This window comes from Lissotriton vulgaris, chromosome 9 (genome assembly GCF_964263255.1).
Source record: "Lissotriton vulgaris chromosome 9, aLisVul1.2, whole genome shotgun sequence".
Taxonomy (NCBI): domain Eukaryota; kingdom Metazoa; phylum Chordata; class Amphibia; order Caudata; family Salamandridae; genus Lissotriton; species Lissotriton vulgaris.
This window is the reverse complement of record NC_141697.1, coordinates 1,060,699,546-1,060,718,016: the sequence shown is the minus strand read 5'-3', so window position 1 is coordinate 1,060,718,016 and position 18,471 is coordinate 1,060,699,546. Positions and strand designations below refer to the sequence as shown.

The window sequence follows — 18,471 nt, the reverse complement described above, 5'->3', positions numbered from 1 at the left end:
TCCACGTAACATTTATAAAATTCGGCGGGTAGACCATCCAGTCCTGTAGCCTTTCCATTATTAAGGGACATAATAGCACTTCTGATTTCATCCACCTCAAGGGGTCTACCCAGAAACGCCCTGTGATCGTCGGATAGCCAACAGAGCGCCAAATCGTCCAGAAACCCCCCATACCTCACGTCTCCTGATTGCTGCGAAGTGTATAAGTGTGTGTAATGATGTATAAACGTGTCTTGAATTTCCTTCGTGTCTCTACAGCGGGTGCCATCAGGTAAGACCAATTCCAACACATCTGAACTATGCCTCTGATGTCTCGTAAGTGCGGCAAGCACCTTCCCTGGCCTGTCACCCTCACAGTACCTTCTCGCCGTCCAGTATTTCCCCCTATGTTTCACCTCCCGTGCTGCCTCCTCCTCGTACTCTGAGAGTTTACCCCGAAACTGATGCATGAGGTCAGGATCAGGGCCATCAAGCATCCCACGCTCTAGCTGTCGTAAATCAGCCTCTAAGCTCGCAAGCGTACGAACAATAGTCCTGAGTACCCCACAGCTCTTGGAGATCGTGACCCCTCGGATCGTAACTTTAAATGCCTCCCATATCACTTCCACACTGTCTACAGATCCCCTATTCCTCGGGAAAAAGGCTTCCACTTCCTCGCCTAGCTCCGCCTTAAAGATGGGATCCAACAGGGCAGAAGGAAAGAGTCTCCAAGGTGGCCGCGGCCTGTGCAGTCCAGGCACCGATAACATAATCCTAACTGGACAGTGGTCTGAGTACGTCCTGGGGAGGTGCGCCACACCATGTAATCCCGCTACAAGTCCCCTGGAGAGGAAGATATAGTCCAATCTCGCCCAGGTACGGGCCTGTGCTGTGAAGTGTGTGCCCTCCTTCCCCGTGGGGTGTATATATCGCCAACTATCGATCAAGCCTGCCTCCTCCACAATGCCCCGCAAGACATCCCTGGCTTGGACATTGTACTGAGAGCTCCCCTCCGACCTGTCCTCAAGAGCCCGCAGTGACAGATTGAAATCCCCCCCACACAATATGTGAGGCGTCTACCGCAAGAATATGGCCCCATAGTGTAAGAAAAAAAGCAGGTGTATCAACATTCGGTGCATAACAATTCACAAAAAGCACAGTGATCTGCCCAATCCTCCCCCACAACAGCACATATCTCCCGTCTGAGTCTATTCGTGATCCCAACTCCTGGAATGTAAGTGATTTCTTGATCAGTATAACAACCCCACGTGCTTAGGAGGATTATGATGAAAACTTCCTCACTGAGGCCCACCTCCCACCGAACGCATGTGCAGGCGCTTGGCGCAAATGCGTACCTGCAGTAATGCCACCTGTATGGCATGCCGATCAAGATATTGCAGTACATAACGACATTTCCTGGCATCATCAAGTCCACGCACATTCCAAGACAAAATCGATATCCTATCTAACATCCCGGCTGACATCACGCATAAGGAATGTGCGACAGAAAACGCTGAAACACTGCACCAGGCACAGTCCCCGACTCTAGGCGGTGGATCTTCACTGCTGCATACACCGTACACCCCGCGCGCCGCACACCACATTCATCCATGCCGTCTTCCATCCACAGCAACAAACCCCCCCCTCCCCAATACAAATAAGAACAACCGTGCAACAGGCACGCGGTACATTCAAAGAACAACGCGCATCTAGTACATTCGTCAAGTGAAAGAGAACATACCAGTGCATTCCCCCCTCCCCCCATCCACCTGACCAACCCCGACCTGCCAGGATCCCCTGCCACCCCCCCTCCCCACACTCCATTCATCCATCCAGCCATCCAGAAAATCAGTCGCACAAAAAAACTTAACAATGGTGGGGTATTCCCGTTGGGGTGCCCACCAGAGGTGCACATTACCACCCTCTCACACTACGCCGATCCCTCAGCCGCAAGGCGAAGATGCGACTCAGGCAAAGTATTATCATCAACCATCGCCACAACAACAGTCTCAACAAGCGGAATCCCGGATCAGACCGGCGATCCACACATCCGCTCTTAACAGTTATGCCTGTGAAGCCCTAGACTCCAAGGGCAGCCATAGAAGCGTCAGTGCAAAGTGTGTAGCTCAGCCTGTATGCCGCTAGAAACCTGGTCAGGCGTCCTCCTCCTCTACCGCCGAGCGGTGGCCATACTGTCCAGCCCCGTCCTGCCGGCCAGCAGCAGCACGCTCCCTCTTGAGACGCTTCACAAAGTCTTCCGCCTGCTGCGGATTCGTGAAGAAAGTCTGCTTCGCCTGATGAGTCACCCTCAGCTTCGCAGGGTATAGCAAGGCGTAGTCCACCTGCAGGTCCCTAAGCTTTTTCTTGACCGCCAGGAATTTGCGTCGTTGCTCCTGCACCAACGGGGTGAAGTCCGGATAGATGGTGAAATTGACCCCCTCAAAGGAAAGTGAGCGGGTGGTGCGAGCCGCACGAAGAGCCGCATCACGATCCCGATAGTTCAGGAGGCGTGCAATGATAGGGCGCGATGCCGCGCCTGTGGCCGGACGTGGCCCAAGGGATCTGTGTGCCCGCTCCACAATAAACTGCGTGGAAAACGCTTCCGCTCCAACCGCACCAACCAATAGTCTTTCCACATACGTCTCCATTTTCCCCACATTTGTCGTCTCCGGCACACCTACAACGCGCATGTTGTTACGCCGACTTCTCGCCTCCAACTCCTCATTCTTGGCGGCTATTACCCTCAGTATATTGTCCATCCTCGCCAACTGAGTGGTATGAGTGGCCGCAGTGTCGTCGTGATCCGAGATGCGCTGCTCCGCCGTGGTCAGACGCTCCTCATGGACATCGACTTTTTGCACCACTGCGTCCATGCGCGAGGATAGTTTGTCCACTTTGTCCACAATGGTAGCGAAACCATTTACGTTAATATTCACCTATGTATTCCTCTACATAGTTATGCTTATTTATTTTTTTCCTACTTATTTCTATGTTCATATTTCCTTTTAGCTTATTTTTATTTCTCCTTCTATTTACATTTCATTCTCTAACAATCTCCCTTATATCTTTTCAATTTTTTATGTACGTATACTTATTAACTTAATTTATCTTATTCATTTTTTAGTACCTTCTTTATATCATATAAGATGCCTATGTACATTTCTAATTTTCTCTGTTTTATTTGATAATAATATTCGATATGCTTAAAATTTTAATTGACAATGATATATCTTTATAATTATGCATGTATTACAAATGTTTTCAATAAAAAATGTCGACACAAAAAAGAATATATCATTAAATGTCTTGTAAAAATGATTACACAGAACCTCAGGACATGGAGCTATCCTAAATGCAACCGAAAATAAAGCAATGAGCCATTTCATAATGGTGAAATAAAAATAGAATATATGTCACATTACAGAGTAAAAAGTAAGGAAGATACTCAAACAAAGTACAATTAAAAAAATTAACGGCAAGGATGGGAGTTCAAGAAATAACCAGGGGATGAGAGGATGGGAAATTGTAGAAATGAGCATATAGAGAGAGCAAGGGGTCGAGGCGCTCAGCGTAAATAAAAAGATTATAAAAAATTATGTGCGTAGGCTACCTTTTTTGGATAATCACAGTCGAAAAACACCTTAGTCTGATACCAAAACTGATAGACCACCCTACTAGCCAATACCTAAAGCCAGTTGATCCACAGTAGCCAGTGGCCGAAAGTTTCTTTATGTATCTGAGTATGTTGTGTGTGGATATGTGGAGTGTGTTGTGTGATGACAAGAGGCCTTTTCAGGTGAGATAAAAAAAAGAAATGAGAGCCTATCTTTAAGTTCTTTTGTTAGTCGTTCCGCTAATGGTCGCCACTGTTATATTTTAGCTCCTAAGTGTAAGGAAAGAGCCTCTTCCAAAGGAGACACTTGTCTATTTGAAGGTACACCAACCCCTGGGATAAGTCCATGTATTTTTCTCTCTTTAGAATGTCTTATCTTTCAGGTCCTCTGCTCCTCCTATTGTTGATATGGCGGTAATGCCAGGCCCCAAACATCACATTCAGCAGTCGTTCAAATGTTTCATTTATAACAGCATTCAAAGCTAGAGAGATGCTTACACTTGAGAGTTGGCCTTCTTTTTCCCTTGTACATATTTTAGTCACTTTGTACTTAATACACACCAGCCTCATAACTGAGCACAATATGTCACTTGATCACTTATCACTTTACATTTCACCTTGTGTTTGACAGCTTTTATAATTGTTTAGGTATTTATTAATGATGCAACTTATATAAAATAACACAACACCCACCAATGTGTGTTGCTTTTGTACTTTGTGTGTGTTCCTTAAACTAAACTCAGACACGAATATTTGATGAATAACTTTGTGAATTGAACTGTTGCATAAGAAATTGCTTTTACACCCGACAGAACCACTGCTTTTCTTTACAGAATGTTGCAGGAAAGCATGTCATGCCAGCAGTAGGAGAAACTGAATGAAGAAAATAGTGCTTACAGACTAAATAAGACATACCGCGTAACAACAGAAGTTAACGGGCCGGTCCTCATGGGAGGTTACAAGTGAAGATAAGGCAGTACTAAGGAGGGACTACCAAGCTTATTAACGAATCAGAAACCAGCATTTACAAAGAACAATGACACAAGCCAATGAAAAATACGGGCGGCGAGTGGGCAGAGCTTCAAGTCCACACTCGAATACTGCATGCCTACAGAGCAACGCATGCGCTGCCCAAGCTCGACCTAACAATAACAAAAACGGAAAACTGCATCTTGACAAAATCAGGCTTATGAAACTCTGTTTTCCATTTTGAACAAATTGTCAAAATAATCAAATAAAAGTTCCACAAAAATGCATTTTTTGTTCTTGTGTATTAACAGCGGTCCTCAACAAGAGTTAATAAATAAAATACATAATGGTAGGAAGACATGGCCATGTATACAAAAAGAAAGGGTTTCAAAATGGGCAAAGTTTCGTTGGACATTCAAAAGATTTTCTAATATTTCTGCCTAATTTCAGGTGAAGTTGTGATGAAGCAATAAAATATTTGCACAACAATAAGAGAAATAGAGAAAGTTAGACGTAGACTCAGGAATCACCATCTGCATTCTCTCAGGTAGACTCACTTGCACAAATCTTGTAAAAAGAGATTCCAGCTCCTCTGCATACGGCTTCATGACTAATGGGATCAGGCGAAGCCAGCATTCAGTGAAAGGTGTCAACCCCAATATGCTGGGCTCCAAATAAACCATACCACAGCGTGAGACAGTGGCGGGAGAAGCCACAGCAAGGTCTGCCACCTCAAACATCATTGTCATCGACTGTGAAGGAAAAACAACACATGCTTCTTACCAAACAGTGTACAATCACATCTAATTAATATTAACTTGCACCGTACTTACATAAATGCAGGGATACATCAAAAACAGTGGAATACTTACACATTTCATGTCGAAAAGTGGCAACATTTAGTTAAAAAAAGGGAGGAGTTTGAGGGACATTTTATAAGGGTGACAGGTGGATTTGGCAAGTGAGAAATTTAAAAAAAAGTGGGAGGAAACTGTTGTATAAGACTGGAAGCAGTCAAAGGGGAATAAAAAGGCAAGATTTGGTTAAAAGACATATGCAGTATTAGGCACCAGCATTCAGTAATTTCTTGTCCAATGTGAAATGGAACGGCCACGTCAAAAAATGCCTTCCGTGAATGTCCAAGAAGGGACTGGTTCCAAAGGGAGACTGTCTTATCTAGTTAAGAGGGGAAAGGTAACAGGTGTTCTCACTGATTTGGCTTTGTCTGCAGTTTCCACACTCTAGGATCTAGCAGATGCATTTGCTAGTACCTTGGGATTAAAGGTGCTGCTGTACCGCATGACCTGTTCATGCCTGGATCTGTCTAAATGGTAGTACAGAGGGATACTCGCGCTTTGGAACGCCACCAAAAAGGTTTGCAGCATTTTAGGTTTAATTAACCTCCATAGACAATTCCCACAGAAGATCAAAATCCCTAACTTTAGAGGTTTTGCTTGGTTGGTTTCTCCAAAACCTGGTCCCAGTTCTTCAGTAAATGGGATTTGTACTGTGAACTGGACAACCCGAAAACACCCCGTACTACATCGGAATTACTCAAATCATATCTAGCATAGCTTTAAGATCAAAATGACAGATCAAATGGCATCTTGATTAGAACCACACCATGTTTATAGATAAAAAAAAATCCTCTTCTTTGAGTAAAACCACACAAAAAGAAAAGAAAGAAGAAATCAGAGAAACGTATGATGTCATTTCTGGAATCTGTGTTCATTTCTTCGAAAACAAGCGTCTCACATTCTACCACTGTTTCTGAAATAAAGTTGCTTGAGATTGTAATCAATCCTGTCTGCATCCTGCCCAGATTCTATAGACATTTCTACTTACGAGAAGTTTGTTGAATGTCCATTATATACAGTATGTCCAGACGCATTGTCTGTGCACAAAGTAAAGAGGCTGAGAAATCAATATTACAATTCCCTTGTGGTTTAATTTCTCTTAATTTGGGCACAGTTCGCACAGTCACAGAGGTTTGTAGTACCACTGGAATTCTTATTAAAAGACCAATGGTGTTACAAGTTTTTGAACATACTTTAAATTCTGTTCCTGCAGTAGAACAATAGTTACTTACCTGTAATCTGTGGTTCTCCAGTATTGGTGTCTTTCATAGATTCACATGCCTGAATCATTCTCCGTCGTCGGAGTGGGAGACCCACGGTACATAAAAAAGCAATAATATGCAATAATATCCTTAGAAAATTTGGTAATAACCAACCAGGAAGTAAAGCAGCCCAAGCTAGAATAGAAAAATCTTCCACACTCATGACTATCCTAATCATTTTGTATAGTCCAAACTGCAGCCAATCAGGTGACAGCACCCACCAGAAAGCCCTCTCCAGAGGCTCAGGCTCTCAGATTTTCTCGCACAGGAGTGAAGGTAAAAACTAAAATAGCCTATGGGCCTCTGAGGGGAGGTGGGTGAGTTGCATGTGAATCTATGAAAGACACCAATACTGGAAAACCACAGATTACAGGTAAGTAACTATTGTTCTTGTCCAGTATTGGGGTGTATTTCATAGATTCACATGCTTGAATCAGAGTAGATAGCAGTATATAATAATGCTTGGAAGACGCTATTTGTAGCATAAGTTTGTGCATATGAAAAACACATAATCATATAATAAAATGCCTCATTTCTAAAAGCATGAACATTTGCAGTTACAAAGAATTTACATAATAATAATAGGCATGAAGTAAGCGTCTGGAAAGCAGTAAAGAGGAGGAGGGAAACAGAGGCTCACCTTATCTGAAAAGGATAGGCAGAACTGCTTGACCCACTGAAGCATCAGTCTCGCTGGCTGCATCCAAACAATAGTGCTTGGTGAAAGTATGCCTGCTGGACCAGGTTACTGCTCTGCAGATTTGCTGAAGAGGAACTCCAGCGAAAAGAGCAGTCGAGGAAGACACAGCTCTTGTTGAATGAGCCTTTGGAGCTTGTATAAGGCAAAAGTCAATAGCTGCAGAGATCCCTCTAGCTATGGTTTGTTTAGACACTGCATGTCCTTGCCGTATCTTTCCATAAGCTATGAACAATTGATCGGATTTGCGTATTGCAGAGGTCCTTTGTAAACAGAACTTTAAACATCTCCTGATGTCAAGTGTATGCAATGCCCTTTCCGCAGGGGATTGCGGATTAGGAAAAAATGTCCTTAAGATGACTGGCTCGTTCAGGTGAAAGTCCGAAGGCACCTCAGGCATAAATTTTGGGTTCGTGCGGAGCACTACTGAATTAGACATGAACTGTAAGAAAGGTGGATGGACAGTGAAAGCCTGGACATCACTGACTATTCTAGAGGAAGTCAAAGCCAACAAAAGAGCCACTTTCCAAGTTAGGAATTTTAAATCCACTCTGGGAATTGGTTCAAAAGGGTGGCAAATGAGCTGCGCTAACACTATATTGAGGTGCCATGATGGAGGTGGATGACGCACCGGAGGAAACATTCTGAAAAGTCCTTTAAAGAACTGCTGTATTATTCTTGAAGAGTAAAGAGAGGTGGACCGATCTTGACGGTACCTCGAAATGGCTGCTAAGAAAACCTTTAGAGTTGCGTGAGATAAACCTGACCTTACCAGGTGTAAGAAAAAAGGCAATATCTGATCCGGCGTTGCTTGAAAAGGATGAATTCCGGCTGATTGACAACAAATACAGAACCTTTTCCATTTAAGTCTGTATGTTTTTATCATAGCAGGTGCTCTTGCATTGGCTAGTACCTCCTTACAATCCGCAGAGATATTCAGATGGGAGAATTCAAGGTACTCAGGTGCCAAGCTGCTAATTTCAGAGAAGCCGGGTCCGGATGGTAAATCTGACCATTCTGAATGGAGAGGAGATTTGGTACTGGTCGAAATTGTATTGGATTGCACTCTGAGAGGAGAAGGAGCTCGGTGAACCAATACTGGCGAGGCCATCTGGGGGCAATGAGAATCAGGCGACACAGCTCTTTCTTCATATTCCGGAAAACTCTGGGAACCAACGGTATCGGAGGAAAGGCAATCCACCGTTGACCTGCTGAAGGTGTCCGCAAGAACGTTTGCAGTTCCCGGTACATGAACAGCCACAAGATTGATTCTGTGTCCTATTGCCCATGCCCATATCTCCTGGGATTCTTGCGATAGTTGAACCGACCGAGTTCCTCCCTGTTTGTTCAAATAATGCATGCTTATAGTATTGTCTGTGTGAACCAATACCGTGGCCCCTTGAATGATTGCGCGAAAGGACTTGAGGGCTAGGAGGATGGCTCTTAGCTCCAATAAATTGATGTGCCAGACCTTCTGTTGAGGGCTCCATTTCCCACTGACTGCCAGCCCTTGGAGATGGGCTCCCCAACACTCGAGGGATACATCTGTGGTGATTGTGAAGTTTGGCGCGTCTTGAAGGAACGCGCAACGTTTCTGTAAATTTCTCTCCTGAATCCACCAGAGAAGAGCCTCTCGGATTCCTGAAGAGGCCTCATCCTGAGGCGGCAATTCGATATCAAAGGAATGCAAGAAGAAACCATTGCCAGAAAAGACTTGAACTGTCGGACTGAAACTGACCTTTCTGATAGTAAAATCCGGGCCATGTCTTGTATCCTCCTTTGCCTCTCGTCCGATACGAAAGCTCGGACCAGTTGTGTGTCCAAGGTTGCTCTCAAGAAAGCTTGTTTTTGGGACGGTTCCAGTTGTGACTTGCTGAGATTGATGGAGAGACCCAGTGACTGGAAGAGAGACAGACACCGTTGGACATGGTTGTCTGTGTTTGCATAAGAACTCGCCTTGATAAGGCAATCGTCCAAGTAGGGAAATATTTGTATTCCCTCCAGCCGGAGGTGTACTGCTACTGGAGCTAGGACCTTCATAAACACTCTGGGTGCTGAACGTAGTCCAAAGGGAAGGAACTTGAATAGAAAATCCCTGCCAGCCACTATGAAACGCAGGAACTTCCTGTGACGGGGTAAAATGGGAACGTGGAAATACGCATCTTGAAGGCCCAAGGTGGCCATGTACTCTCCCGCCGAAAGAAGATGCAGTATTTCTTGGAGTGATAGCATCCGAAACAACAGTTTTTTCAAGTACCTGTTGAGGGCACGAAGGTCTAGAATTGGACACCATGCCCCGGATTTCTCCCTTATTAGAAAGAATCTGGAATAGAATCCTGTTCCTCTCTGAACCTGAGGGACTTTTTCGATTGCTCCTTTTTTTTATATCAAATTGATCTGGGAAAACAACTCCTTGAGATGAGCTGGAGGTGGGCCCTTTGGGGGAACGTTTGGAGGAAATTTTTTGAATTCGAGGGCATGGCCCTTGGCCACAATGTCTAAGACCCACCTGTCCGACGTTATTGAGGACCATTTTGAGTAAAGTTTTGAGATTCTTCCTCCAATTTGTATGTGGGAATGCGGCAGTAGAGGTGGCAGGTGATGAAACTCATTGCCTTTTATTTGAATCCTTTCTGCGATAGGCAGGCTTCCTTTTCTTTTGGGAATCATTTGTGTTGCGCTGGCCGTAAGACTGGAAACGTTGGGATTTGTAACGTTGATTCCCTTGTCTGTAGGAAGATTGCTGACTATAACTTCCTCTAGTATTGGACGATCCACATCCTCTCGCACCCCGAAAGGGCGGCTTCCGAAATTGTTAGGTGCCAAGGGACCTGGCTGTTTCTGTGTCTTTTTTGATTATCTGCAAGGCTTCCTCTACCTGCGGGCCCCACAAAAATTTCCCGTAGAAAGGCATGACCAATACCTTAGCTTGCACCTCCTGGGGAAACAAAGTCGCTTTTAGCCAGCCTTGACTGCGCAAGACAGCAGCCCCTGCCAACTGTCTGAATCCAGTCGAAGCCACATCAACTGCAGAGTCTATAATCTCAGCCGAGATTCTCTCACCCTCCTACAGTATTTTTAGAGCTTCTGCTTTGGAAGGTTCTTGAAGCATGTTGATATATGGCGAAATGTCAGACCACATTTGCCGGTCGTAACTGCACAGAATGGCTAAAGAGTTGGCAGCCCGGACTGTAGTTGCTGTCACTGTAGACACCCATTTCCCAATAGCATCCAGACGCCTGCCGTCTCTATCCGGTGGGGCTGAGATCGGGGATGAAGGATTTCTGGACCGCTTCTGTGCAGCCTGTACGATCACCGAATCTAACTTCGGGTGCCATATAAGGCAAGCTGGGGACTTTTCAGGTGCCTTATATTTTGTATCTATTCTCTGCAGTACTGGAGGGATAGATGCAGGAGTGGACATCACTTTAAGTCCATCTTTCCAGATGAACTCAATAATCGGTATTGACTTAGTCTGCTTCCTTGGCTGGTCCTTGAAGTCATAGAGGAAGCATTCCTCTTGTGTAGTTTCCATCGGAATAAGGAAACGTTGTGTAGCTCTGTCCATCAGCAGGTGGAAACCTCCAATATCCACTGGAGGTGAATCTGCAGTAACCGGAGGTGAAGGTGTTTGGACCTGATAATCGTCCCACTCCGACAACAAAGAACTGTCATCAACTTCACCTTCTTCTCTCTCCTCTTCGTCAGATGATTCGTGTTCTTCCGGATGATGAGAAGCTACAGGCGAAGGAGGCCTTGGAGACCTGAAATCAGACGTGGACGCTTGCACCACAGGCGTAGAAGGCACTTAGTCCGCTGACTCAGATGTTGGAAAACGCCTGTAATAATCATGAAGCATGTGCTGTAGGTTCGTTAGGAATGCCACCGGCATCTGAGCTGTGGGGACACTAGTAATGGGTGATGTCACCTGCTCAGGCGAAGGCTGATCATCTTGATCTTCTTCTTCTTGGTACTTGATCAACAATTCCGAAGGGCTTGTTGCTGCTCCAAACCTTTCATCCAAGTCAGAATCTTCCTCACTATCCTCAGAGTCCAGCAACTTGTCAGGGACCTGTAAGGGTACTGTTTGAGGTGGTAGGCATAATGGAGATAAAGGTTCTCGTCCAGAACCGTGCCTCTGAAGCAAAGAAAGGAAGGCTTCGGCGTTGATGTAAAAGCCGTAGATGGTGACCAAACCTGTATGGTGGTACATGTAGACAGTTGCGGCGTCGACGGAGGAATCGTCGACGGGCTCGTAGACGGAGGCATGGATCCTGACGATGATAAGATCGTCGTCGACGATAAAGTCGTCTTTGCTGACGAGGAAGGAGTCTTTGTAGACACTGGAGTCTTCGTCGACGATGAAGCCTTCGTCGACGCTGGAACCTTCGTCGACGATAGAGTCTTCGTCGACAATGTAGTCGTCGACGGTGTAGGTGTCGTCGACGAGCTCGTCGACCACGGGAATGTCGCAGACGATGATGAAGCAACCCTCGACGGGGGCGTCGACGATGAAGCTGTTGTCGACAGAATCTTTTTAAGCTTGGCCGTCGACGGGGCACTGACGATGGCAGTCGAAGATTCTCTTGTCGACGAGATAGGCTTGACTTAGACATAGACCATCGTCGACGGAGGAGACACTGTCGACATGATCATCTCAGGTTTAGGAGAAGAGAAAGTTACCGTAGACGTAGATGTAGCGTCAACGACTGGGTCTTCTTCTGAGGAAAAGTCTTCTCAGAAGTTGGTTTCTGAGGTAAATTCTTGGTCGCTCTTCTCGGGGGTGTGGATGGCAAAAGTTTGCTCTTAGCAGGGGGAGTAGCCTTAGAGGTGGAAGGCCGCTCAGACCCCTTAGAAGATTGTTCTTTCTTCACAATCTTGGCCCCAGGAGAAGATAACACCTCTTCAGCAGCTCTCTTTCTAGAAGCTGTAGTAGACCCAGAGGCAATACTGCCTACATCAGAAACAGGATTATCTTGATCCTTGAGCTTTTGTAGCCACAAAAGCAAGCGGCCCTCCCTGTCCCTGAGGGTCTTCTGAGGGAAGTTCCTACATATCTTACAGTCCTTCACCTGATGGTCCGGGTAGAGGCAGTAAATGCACTTCTTGTGGGGATCTTCAGAGAAAAGCCGGAGCTTACCACAAGACTCTGAATAGGCCAGAATAAAGATTTCTTTGAGGACGACATCCTGAAATCAAGGAATCTTGGAGGAAAAAGAGAAGTACTGAGCAGAGCTCAGGGAGATTCCCTTCACACGACGTGCAGTAGAAAATCTGAGAGCCTGAGCCTCTGAGGAGGGCTTTCTGGTGGGTGCTGTCGCCTGATTGGCTGCAGTTTGGACTATACAAAATGACTAGGATAGTCATGAGTGTGGACGTTTTTTCTATTGTAGCTTGGGCTACTTTACTTCCTGGTTGGTTATTACCAAGTTTTCTAAGGATATTATTGCATATTATTGCTTTTTTATGTACTGTGGGACTCCCACTCCGACGAAGGGGAATGATTCAGGCATGTGAATCTATGAAAGACACCCCAATACTGGAAAACAGTTTTACCGCAGCTAAGCCTATAGTGACCTACGGCTGTGCTAATCTGCAATAACTACTTCAAATTGTATGTTAAATTAATTTAAGGGTTCAAAATTCAAATGTTAAAATAACAATACAAAAAATAAGGAACAGTTGGAATTTTCTGCAATACTGAATGAACACAGTCATTTTTTCTTACCATTAGTTAGGCTGAGTCCACACCAAACATTGCACCAGTCTATCACATATCTCTTTAATGCTAACTATTCCTCACTATTAGACAGCTACCAGAATGTTGTGGATATTTCTACATACTGGTTCTAGATTGTGTTAATGACTTCATTTATACTGTGGGTTAGTGGTTAAACAGCTTGAAGGAGGTAGCAGCTTCCTTCTGAACTCCCAAATCTAGAGTTTGCTGCTGGTTAGGCAGCTTTTTGTGGGAAACTGTTCCCACTGCCAATCCCAGAGCAGTTTTGACAAAATCAAACAATGGTAGCTGGTGCTACATGCCATGATGGCATGGTGGGCCATTTGGATGGGCCAAACTGCCAGAGAGGTGGATGTCTGTAGGGGTTTAGTTTCCCACAGGGAGTTTTTGGCCGGGGGAATATTTTTTATTTTCCCGGTATGCCCGTCAGGAAAAATAAAGGTTTACTTGATGTCCTATGAAGGCTGAGCCTCCCAACTTCATGCTAGCTAATCATCCAGCACCAGTGAGGGGTTTTCCAGCTGTAGCCAGTTGTTACTTTTCCATCTGTAACACAGTGGTACGATGGGACGCCCTCCTCTGCATAAGAAAGAGGAGCCCTGAGCTGAGTAGGCAGGTCAGGGCCCCGTTACTACTCAGCTCTAAATTACCCACTAAATCTCCTTACACCTTCTAAATAGGTTTCTTTGGGCTTCTTTGTTTGGTGTTTTTTTCTCTGTCCCAGAGCATCCATCTATGTAAACGGGTTGATCCCTTTGTGGTGAGGGGTTACATAATGGTCAAATTTGGTTAATGCCATCATCATTTCTGTATAAGAAGGCAAAAGCATGGACGAGCCAAAGCAACAAAACATACTAACATTTCTGTATTGACATTTAACAGATTAATACTTGGTTTTGACTGTTCAAATTTTCAAAAGTGGGGAAGTTGTAGAGAATGAATAGCTCCTTCCTTCTGATCCAGTAAAACAGCAAAGGCTGTGGATCTCCTTTCTGCCCTTCTTTCTGAGGTTATTTTGTTAATTCTCTCTTTGTCCCAGCAGGGCTCTGCTCTGGACACTCTTAAAGGCTACCTGGCAGCCATTTCTGCTTTTCTTCGGCTACCAGATAAGACCTCTTTGTTCAAGTCACCTTTTGTAAGTAGGTTCTTTAAATTCATTATTCATCTCTTTCCTCTATCTCGTTTCATAATGCCTCAGTGGGACTTAAACACTGTTTTGACTTATCTTATGTGTGCTCCCTTTAAGCCTCTTCACAATTGTCCTCTTCGGCTTCTCACTCTGAAGACTGCCTTTCTAGTTGCCGCCAACTCTGCTTGCAGACTGAGTGAGCTTCAGGCTCTTTCTTCCAAGCCCCTTTTCTTCTCTGTGCTTTCAGACAAAGTGGCGCTTCGAACGAGGCCCTTGTTCCTACCTAAAGTTGTTGCTCCTTTTCACTTCGGACAGACTATCACTCCGCCCACCTTTTTCCTGCCTCCTCACTCTTCCAAGGAGGAGGAGAGACTCCACTGTCTGGACCCAAAACATGCGCTGTCTTTCTACCTTGACCATACAAAGGATTTCTGGGTGGACGATCAACCCTTCGTTGTCTATGTGAGTGCCAAGAAAGGTCAGGCTGTGTAAAAGCGTACCATCTCTCATTGGTTCATCCTTTGTATAAAGATTTATTACGCTTTAGCTAAAAAGGAACGTCTAGTACGGCTGCTAGCTCATTCCACTAGAGCTAAGGCAGTAATTACTGCTTTGTCATGTGGTGTTCCACTAAGCACACGTTAACCAGACATTACTACCTGGACAGTCAAGTCTGGAGGGATGGCTACTATGCCCGTTCTGTCCTCCAGGACTTTCTGGTGTGAACTTGGTTTGCAGCCCCTCCTCCAAGGTTGGTATTGCTGGGGTATCTATTCTAAGGCAAGGAATCTACAACTAATAGTCTCTTACAGATTAACAAGTTATATATTAGTTGTAGATTCCTTATAGCCCTACCCATCCGCCACGCTCTGCGAACTGACTTCTAGGGATAGGGACTCCCTTGCAGGGCCCTAGTGTGGCTTACCACTGGTCAGTGTCTTTCATGGCTCTGCGCTTCTGGTGTGGAAAGCTGTGTCAGAACTGACGTCAGCACGCAGAGGCGGCATCTAAGTAGGCTTTGCGACATCATTGCGGCAGCCATGATAGAGATAACGGACGCGGAGTTGACCAACGCCACCTACCGTCGCGCAGGGGTTCCTGCTGCAGAAAAATTCTCTAGATCCAGTTTGACGCCTGGAGGTAATTTTAAATTAAAGAATCTATAACTAATAGTCTCTCTCAGATCTCGCCCCCTTACCTACCTGATCTTATCTTCGATTTAGTCCAATGTCACTCTAATTTACATGTTTCTCATTGGCCAGCACATCGTCTGCATGTCATCTGCTTGCACTTCCGTTCTTGCATTTCTGTCCTTGCCTGGTGTGGAGCTTGGACAAAGTACAGCTTCTGGTCACTGGCCACTAGATAGTGGCCAGTATCTTTCCACTGCTTACATGCCCTGAAGGAACTTTTTTTATTTGCTTTCGAACATTCCATGCAAGTGCATCTGTAGAACTTTTTCTCTTCACCTCTGGGCTCTTCCCACATCGTTCCATGCAGACCTGATATCCTTGTTAATGCTTATTTCAATTTGTACCCGTACTAACTTCCCTGTTCATGAACTGTTGGAATATGTTTCTTTCCCACCAAACTAATAATGAAGGCAAGCTTCCATTGGCTTTACCAATGCTTTTTAATTTTTTTGGGTCCCATACTGTAACAGTTTACTCTTTGACGTACTGACGCACATGTACAGCAGGGGCTGTACATGGGGAGAGAAGTTGGCCTAACGGCTAGGGCGGTCAACCTCAAATCTGGGGAACTGGGTTTGAGTCTCGGCAATGACGCTGAACATCCTGTGATTCTGGGCAAATCACTTAATCTCCCCGTGCTAACAAAAAAAAGACGGTGTCCTCATATGATGCGGCTGGTGCTATGTAAAGCGCTCTCATACCTGATTCGGGTCAAGTTCGCGCTATATAAAACTCTGTAAAATAAAAAATACAAATAAAAAATTAAATTACAAAATTAAAAAACACAGCAACGCTAACACTGGGAATTTGCTGTTAGTGCAACTGGTGTCTGGAGCGCAGTACAAACCGGCATTTTAGCAGCTTCAGCCCTCGGCTTAAGACCGGTGCTCAATACCAACAACTACCACTAACGGGGAAAGAAACCCAGCGCTGCCAGCAGTGCTGCGGAATCTCCATGAAACACAAAAATTGTGCTTTAAAATGCACCATTTTTTCAGTTTGCTACATGTTTCGTATGTAAAAGCATTTTCATAGGCTTTTTACCAGGGCAAACTTGGCGTAATCTACCCCGGCTTGTGCAGGGCACCATGCCACTGTTCATTGACTTAGTCAGATGCGAATGAATCTACAAGTGTGATACACACACACACAAGAAAACCCTTGCTGAGGCTATCTGTGCATAAAATGATACCCTATTTGATATTGGAGCCTGTGTTATGCAGAGAACAAGCCACTCCCTAAGCGACCCTGAGTCTGTATACATCTGCTAATGTCACTAGTGTAATCAGTAATATTGCGTCCTTGCCCACAGCTGTTGCCTTCTCTCATTTCTCACATGGTCACATGGTCTGTCAGTACCCGCATGCGCCCGACCCTAAACTTTGACATTTGTGATGCCTTTCAGTGACTTGTCTGCAGGAGATGTCACGCCCACAACCTATACTCAGGCATGTAATACTATAACACATTTAGAGCATGATCAGTGATGAGGCTGGTTGTTCTTGAAGTGGTTGGGCCTACCTACCTAGGTGGTGGGTCAATACAGGGGGGTACATGTGTTGCTCAAATCAGAATTCCTTAAAGAAACAAGAGACAAAAGGCATTTGGCAAAAACAGAAACAGTTTGTTTAATTATACACTTCGGCCGTGAGAACAGTTACAGGTACTAGAGCGGAGTACTGTCTCAATTTACATCGGGTCTGTGCTCTTCTTATATACAAAATTTTAACAAGCAATAAAAGTTTTGGCATACCATATATTGTGAGGAATGTTGGTTGCTTTCTTAGAGTCTTAAATGAATGGTCAAATGGTTACTACAGGTGGGTCTCGACCTTCCGTGAACACATTGTGAACAGTGGTGAATGTCTCCAGATGTCTGCCATGGGGAGCGAGTGATCACTATGTGTGCTAGGTCCTTATTGTCTATGTGTTCTGAGCTCATGTGGCATCTGACTATTTCGTGTTTTTAGAAGCGCAAGTATCCCCTATATAAGTATGCTTTATTCAGGCAATCTTCCATGACAATTGTAATGTCCCTGTGCCAATCTGTGGGATTGATCAAGAGTTTCCTTCCCAAGTGTTTGCCTGCAAGCTATGCACCCTCCCATATATGTTAAAGGAAGGGGGGGGGGGGGCTCTGTACCTAAGAGAGGGTAGGGTAAGGGGAGTGTTCAGGTCATGGATCCGTGGTTGGTCTAAGGTGAGGTGCTGGGAAAGACATATCTTGTCTCATGATGCCCTCACACACCCCGAAGGATGTCATGCTTCATCATCGGGAGGTTGCTCCTCGTAGGGCCGGCGGTGCAATGCCCTACAGGTCCCCCGAAGGGTCACTTTGACGGAGATCTTTTAGACAGCTGAAGTATGGTGCATGCGGGTGTGTGGGCGGAGTCTTAAGAAAAGGTGTAAGGTCGTGCGTGTGGTGAGTATTAAAAAGACCTAAGGGTGTACCTTGGAAAAAACTTTTATTAGGAAGGCACCCTTGGTGAGATAAAAAGGAACCCGTAGGTTCGGAGTTACCAATGTAGGCGTAATGTGCCCAGGTAACTAATCAGGTCGACATGTTTCACGCCTTGGTTAGTCCAAAGGGATCCCTGGCGTTTCTTCAGGACCAAAAGTGATAAATTTGTAGTGCACGATAAAGATTATTATTTAAATGAAGGGTAAAATTATCCTTTGAATGGACTGGGGGCCACTCTCAAGACCAACTGAGGCGATATGTCCCATATGTCCCATATGTGACCATTCAATCAGTAATCCCGGGCCTAGGTCGTAGGGCCTGCCTGACTACATACTTGCAATTCTATTAATAAGGATGATAGTTCATTTTTATTGATAGACGCATCAATATTCATGCCAAGTATAGTTAAATTAAGAACATTAGAATGTTGTCTAGTTTTCTATCATGGGTATCAAATTAAAATTTGAAGAAAAAAAACTCTAAGGGAAAGTAAAATTGGTGGTAGACGAAGAGGGTGAGAACAAAGCAATATGCTGGCTGATATTTGTCTGCTGTGTCTTGAGCGAGACAC

General features: G+C 45.0%; 1 protein-coding gene across 1 annotated transcript in view; it reads right to left on the bottom strand.

Annotated features, from left to right (window-relative positions):
* Positions 1 to 18,471, bottom strand: part of DNAH1 (dynein axonemal heavy chain 1) — an 822,394-nt gene that overhangs the window by 94,269 nt on the left and 709,654 nt on the right. The window contains exon 38 of the mRNA XM_086939555.1: positions 5,119 to 5,313. Within this exon, the coding sequence (XP_086795681.1) occupies positions 5,119 to 5,313 (195 nt within the window). The remainder of the gene's footprint in view (positions 1 to 5,118; positions 5,314 to 18,471) is intronic.